Below are 6,892 nucleotides of genomic sequence, written 5' to 3'. Positions count from 1 at the left end.
TTCGCTCTTTAACCGTGTGGAGATTACCAATCGCTTCTCCGTGCTTCTTTAAATGGAGAGGGGTATCTGTCTTCTCACGCAACAGGCTGCACCACCAATGTGAAGAGCAGCATTGTAACTGCGCATTCGCGGCAGACTTTGTCTACGCCAGCGCCGAGGATGAAGAAGCAAAACGTCCGGACCCTGTCGCTCATCCTCTGCATGTTCTCCTACTTGCTGGTGGGCGCCGCCGTCTTCGACGCGCTCGAGTCTGAGACGGAGAGCTACCGCAGGCGCGTCTTGGAGCAGAAGCGCAACGAGATGAAGAAGAAGTACCGCTTTTCCGAGGAAGACTACCGCGAAATTGAACGGGTGGTACTGCAAGCGGAGCCCCATCGAGCCGGGAGACAGTGGAAATTTGCTGGTTCTTTTTACTTCGCTATTACAGTCATCACCACCATTGGTAAAATGAAATTCACGTTTTCATTGCTATGATATATTGTCAACCTGCAGTCTCATCAGATACCTTTACAAAGATGATGCTCAGTTTTAACTGATATTAATTGATAACAAGGAGTTTATATTTATGTGGTTTTATAAACCCCAATTAAGTTGGGACGTTGTGTAAAATGTAAAGACAAACAACACAATGAATTGGAAATAATTTTCAACCTATATTCAATTGAAGATATTTAATGTTCAAACTGATCACTTTTATTTTTATATGTATTTATTTTTTTTTGCAAATATTCACTCATTTTTAATTGGATGCCCGCAACACGTTCTAAAAAAACTTGGACAGGTGCATGTTTACCAGAGGCGTCGCTTGGTATAGTAGTTGATGGAAATTTTGGGATTGTTTATTTTCAATAATTATGTTATTTCTATTTTTGTGTGCAGTGATTTAGTTTAGGGGGGCTAAAGATACATTTTGAGGAGGCTAAGACTAAAAAAAATTAACACAACCACATACTATGACATTTTTTGGGGGGGCTTAAGACATTCTTTGGGGAGGGGGGGGGGGGGGCCCTCCCTCTCAAAATAGGCCTAGCGAACGCCACTGGTGTTTACCACTGTGTTACATCGCCTTTCCTTTTAACAACACTCAATAAGCGTTTGGGAACTGAGGACACTAATTGTTGAAGCTTTGTAGGTGGAATTATTTCCCATTCTTGCTTGACGTACAACTTCAACTGCTCACAAGTCCGGGGTCTCCCTTGTGATGTTTTGCACTGCATAATGTCCCACTCATTTTCAATGGGAGAGAGGTCTGGACTGCTGGCAGGTCAGTTTAGTACTCACACACTTTTACTATGAAGACACGGCGTTGTAACACACAGAATGTAGCTTGGCATTGTCTTGCTGAAATAAGCAGGGATATCCCTGAAAAATATATTGCTTGGATGGCAGCATATGTTGCTCCAAAACCTGTATGTACCTTTCAATAATAATGGTGCCTTCACAAATGTGTAAGTTACCCATGCCACGGGCACGAACACCTCTCCAATACCATCACAGATGCTGCTTTTGAACTTTGCGCTGATAACAATCCAGATGGTCCTTTTCTCTTTGGCCTGGAGGACACAACGTCCATAATTTCCAAAACCAATTTGAAATGTGGACTCGTCGGACCACAGAACGGTTTTCCACTTTGCATCAGTCCATCTTAGATGAGCTCGGGCCCTTAGGGGGGGCTTAAGAGACATTTTAGAGGGCTAAGACGAAACAAAAATATAATACAACCACATCCAACAAAACGTTTAGGAGGCATTTAGTCATTTTTAGCACCCCCTCCCTCACACACACCAAAATAGGCCTTGCGACACCACCGAGGGTGTGTTGATATATGGCTTTTGCTGTGCATGGCAGAGTTTTAACTTACATTTGTAGATATAGCGACAAAGTGTGTTAACTGACAATGTTTTTGTGAATTTATCCTGGGCCCATGTGGCAATATCCTTTACACAATAATGCCAGTTTTTAATGCAGTTCCGCCTGAGGAATTGAAGGTCATGGGGCATTGAATGTTGGTTTTCGGCCTTGGCGCTTACATGCAGTGATTTATCCAGATTCTCTGAACCTTTTGATGATATTATGGACCTTAGATGATGAAATCCCTAAAGTCCTTGCAGTTGTACATTGGAAACATTGTTTTTAAACTATTGGACTACTGTATTTGCTCATGCAGTTGTTCACAAAGTAGTGAACCTCGCCCTATCCTTGTTTGTGAACAACTGAGCCTTTCGGGGATACTCCTTTAATACCAATCATGACACTCACCTGTTTCCAATTAATCTGCTCACCTGTGCAATGTTCCAAACATGTTTTTTGAGCATTCCTCAACTTTCCAGTCTTCCCATCAATTTCAAAATGAGAGAATATTTTGAAAAAAACAAAAACAAACCACCTAATAACGTTAATCAGTAGGAACATTAAATAATATTATATTTGTACAACATTCCAGCCTTATTGGAACTGAGGTTTATAGTTTTCAGTGGTGCACAAATGTACTGCATCATATACTGTGAGTCGTTCCTATTACAGTATTTTGGTTATGTTAATTTCCCAACGAGAGGGGGAAAAAAAATCTGCTGTCAGTATGTGACACAGTATAGCTCGTTACCATCTGCAAACTACAAATATATTTCAACTACACACAAATTGCCATGTTATTTGATCCTGCTTAAAACATTTATTACTTCTTGTGCATTGATCGGCCCACAACCAAAACTCACATTAAACTTCCTCTCATTTGTAGGTTATGGTCATGCAGCACCAGGCACAGACACAGGAAAGGTGTTCTGCATGTTCTACGCAGTACTGGGCATTCCTCTGACTTTGGTCATGTTCCAGAGCCTGGGAGAGAGGATGAACACATTTGTGCGCTATCTCCTCTATAAGGCCAAACAGTGCCTGGGCTTTAAACTCACTGAGGTGTCCATGGAGAACATGGTTCTAGTAGGCTTTTTATCCTGTATTGGTACACTGTGTGTGGGAGCTGCAGCTTTCGCTCACTTTGAGGGATGGAGCTTCTTCCATGCTTACTACTACTGCTTCATCACACTCACCACAATTGGCTTTGGAGACTTTGTGGCCCTGCAGAAAAAAGAGGACCTCCAGGAGAAAACCCCCTATGTGGTTTTCAGCTTCATGTACATTCTGGTAGGACTTACAGTTATTGGGGCCTTCCTGAACTTGGTGGTGCTTCGCTTTCTCACCATGAACAGTGAAGATGAGAAAAGAGATGCTCAAGAAAGGGCATCCTTGAAGAGGGACAGAGGCCTTTTGGATGGGGCCTTGAGTATCCATCTCGTGGGTGACCACAGCAGAAATGACTGCAGGGAGAGGAGCAGACACAACCTGGCGTACAGTCCGCTGTTCGTGCCGATGGAGGAGGGAACGAGTCGCACCAACCTCATCGGATCCTCAGCAGACAACCACGAGAGAGGGAGAAGCCCCTGCAAACACCGACTGCATTTGCAGGTGACGGCAGACGCACGCAAGCCAGAGTCAAGCCTCAGCTCTCTTTGCTCTTGTGTGTGCTACCGTCTGGGCATTTGTGATAGCCCTCTCATGGCCCGCAGTCAACGCAAAGGCTGCCGTGTCAGTTCTGTTTACTACAACTCTGTCTCCTATAGGATCCACAGCAGCACCCCGGGCTCCAGGAACAATAGTAGACTCTCTTCCCCTGGAAGCACACTCTCACATGTCTTCCAAGAGTTTCCTCGATCAAGGAGAATGTCAGTGTGAGGCCCTGGGTTTTTTTGTTTGTTTTTGAGTTTGTTTCCCCCCTTGTTTGGAATGGTCAGTGAAGCATTTTTTTCTTTTGCTTATTAAAAATGTTCTTTTGTAAAGCACACTACTGTCAAATAAGCTGCTGCTATCCTTGTGCACGTTTCCCAAGTGCATGCTCATTGGAATGTATAGCACACAATGTGGATGCTGAGTGGTTCTGTAAGATATAAAGTGTCTTCTAATCCGCATTTAAAACTAAAATGGTTTCCTTTCACCATAGCATGCTACTAAATAAGATCACCAAAATACCTTTATAAGAAAACAGCTCTCAGAATGTTGCAGTGCATTCTACATCACTGGACACTACATCCACAATAACACACATGCCTCTGACAGTCTTGCAACTTTAAACTTGTTTTAATTACAAATACTATTTCAGAATTTGTAAAAACTGATGATTTGGTCTTGTATTGGATGTCATTAGATTGTACCAATGATTTGACCTGCACGTGTATACATATTGTGAAAAGGCCTTAATCAACTTTGACCCAGCAAAGGAGAGATGTGGCTTCTTAGCTCAGTGAATTTAATACATTTTTGTAATACATATCAAGAGGGGTGGTGTGTGTGTGTGTGTGTGTGTGTGTGTGTGTGTGTACGTCTGTGGAGAGGGGTCTTATTGTCTAACAATAATTCACTTGAATGTAAACACTGATTTATACTTTATTTAATGGATGCAGCAGATACATGATGCGGAATGTAGCATGGTACAGTAAACCTCCCATGATATTTGAAAACACATAAGGGAAGAGGCGTTGACTTGAAAGCTGATGTGACATGTAATATTGTTTGATTAAACAAAAAAAAATACTTTAACCTATGTTTTTTTTTGTGTCTTCTGTTGATGTTTTTGTTTTACTATATATCTATTATCGAAGGCATGTAACTATTTCAATTAGATTATATATGGTTTAAAAACATCAAGAGAAAAAAAAATCTTCTGGTATTGACAAAGCAAAGGAGCAGTGGCGAGAAACATACATTTCATTTGGTTATTGTTTATTTTTGTGAATTTCAAAAATTCTAATGGATTTCATGTTTAAAATTCAATATTTATTTTGTTTCAAAGTCTTGTTATGGAAATGGGGAATGTGTGTGTGTGTGTGTGTGTTTTGAGTCCAGAGTGTACCCCGTCTCTCGGCCGAAGATAGCTGCGATCGACTCCAGCGCGCCCACGACCCTAGTGAGGATAAGCAGTACAGAAAATGGATGAAGAACTTGGATTTGCATTTTAAAGCATGACCGAGGCAAAGGATAACTTTGACAGTGGGGCCCTCTACAGGGGAGAACTCTCCTTCCGGATGTTTGAGAAAGGTAACCACTAAAGGACAGCATTTACTCACATAAACTCAGATCATCCGCTCAAGCAAGAACTTCAAGTCTCAACCGACATGCATAACAGCAAAGACAAACGTGCATAACAGTAAAGACAAACTGTCATATCAACCATCTTGTGTTGCACAATTTCTGTGTTGCCCTTCAAACTCTGTGGATACAAGTGCATAAATGATCCTAACTACTCAATAATCCTATTACACTCTTGTCTTTATACCTTTGTAATAACGGTAAAGACTTGCAATTGTTCTGACACTTTTGCAAATTCAATGCATACTGCAGAAATATCACCATCTATTTTGATGTTTCCTATTGTGTGAATGCAAAACGGCTGCCATGTCCTGGCACTTCAGACCACACATCCCTTTTGCTGTATTGCAACAACACAATGAGGGTTTCTCCAGTGGCATTAAGCGTAAAGACAGCTTGTGTCACATAGAAGGACTATTTGTTAAAGACGAACTCTGAAGATACCAGGAGGCATTTGTGTTAGTTTTCCTGGAAAATGCATTATTAAGCCATCGGATAAAATCCTGTATATCCAAAAATGTAATTAGCATCTACAGAAATAATTTCATTTAGGACACATTTTGGCATTAAAAGTGTGGAAAATAATAGCACTTTATAACTGTTGAATCTGATAAACAACTATTACCTTTAAAACGATAATGACTGTCAATAATGCAAAGACTGAAATCAGGAAAATTAATCGTTTTCAAAATGAAATTCAGTGGGATATGTCTTTATTGTTATTGGTCAAATTAATTGAAAAATGATCCATATACATGTAATTTCATACATACATACGTTTTCAATTGCCCTTATTCAAGTCCACCTACACGGGGGACTTGTCAGGAGTCAATCACAGCGCACAAATAGAGACAGACAAGCTTTCATGCCGTCACTGAGTTGGAACTGAATTGGAAGTCCGGCAAACGAACTACTATACTGCCAGTGATGCATATACTGTACATGAAATTCATCTTCTGCATTCAACCCATTACAGTAGCGATGCACACTGGAGCATGGGGCAAAAATAGCACCTGGGGAGCGGTTCAGGGTTTTGCGTCTTACTCAAGGGCACCACATTCACCCCAATGGCAGGTGAGAATTCTACCACTTAACTACATCAGCACAATGTTCATCTTAATGAGGAAGAAAGAGAAGATTGCATTGAATTATAAAAGCTGAAGCAGCAGTCTTTGTTGTTTCCTGCCGGCTGCGAAAAGACGGATCACATAGTTGAGACTCCCTGCCGTCTGCTCCATGTGGTGACCCATGGGAATTTCACGGCGTGTGAGTGTGTCAGCTGTTGCCTTGTCACTGGGCCAACCGTTCGATTTGTTTACAGAGAACTCGAAAAGAAGCAAAGGGAGCTGCTACGTGCCAGCTACGTTTTTCTTGCGGCTTTCTCTCTCTTGTTTCTCACTGATGATTCCCATCTACAGGGAGCATTTGAAGAAGAAAACGCATTCATGATGATCAAACATTCAGTGCTCTCTGGAATCATTAAAGATTGTGACACTTTCATTGTCTTCTGTTTGATTTATGCCTCTCTGACTGTATAACAATTGGTCTCCCCTTTCGGTTACACATAAACACTGCTTTGCACATTAATTTACGTTTTGATACAAGCCATCCTTTTTAGCAGCATTGCAGAAAAATGTAGTCATGACAATGTTGAGCTTTCCAGTTATCTTGAGGTTTCCAGAGATGCCCCAGTGTTCCTGCTTATGATAGATACCAGCAGTCACTTGTCAGTATTGTGTGCAGTACTTTTACA

At 41.4% G+C, this 6,892-nt stretch overlaps 1 protein-coding gene across 1 annotated transcript; it reads left to right on the top strand.

Moving 5' to 3' along the window:
• On the top strand, nt 1-4,523 carry kcnk15 (potassium channel, subfamily K, member 15). Its single transcript, XM_061703548.1, has 2 exons — nt 1-442; nt 2,738-4,523. The coding sequence occupies exons 1-2, from the start codon at nt 160-162 to the stop codon at nt 3,727-3,729; spliced, it is 1,275 nt and encodes a 424-aa protein (XP_061559532.1). The 5' UTR covers nt 1-159; the 3' UTR covers nt 3,730-4,523.
• Nucleotides 4,524-6,892: the final 2,369 nt, after the last annotated feature.

The sequence above is a fragment of the Phycodurus eques genome, chromosome 1, assembly GCF_024500275.1.
Source record: "Phycodurus eques isolate BA_2022a chromosome 1, UOR_Pequ_1.1, whole genome shotgun sequence".
Taxonomy (NCBI): Eukaryota; Metazoa; Chordata; class Actinopteri; order Syngnathiformes; family Syngnathidae; genus Phycodurus; species Phycodurus eques.
The sequence above is the reverse complement of the archived record's forward strand: the minus strand, read 5'-3'. Positions and strand labels throughout refer to the sequence as shown.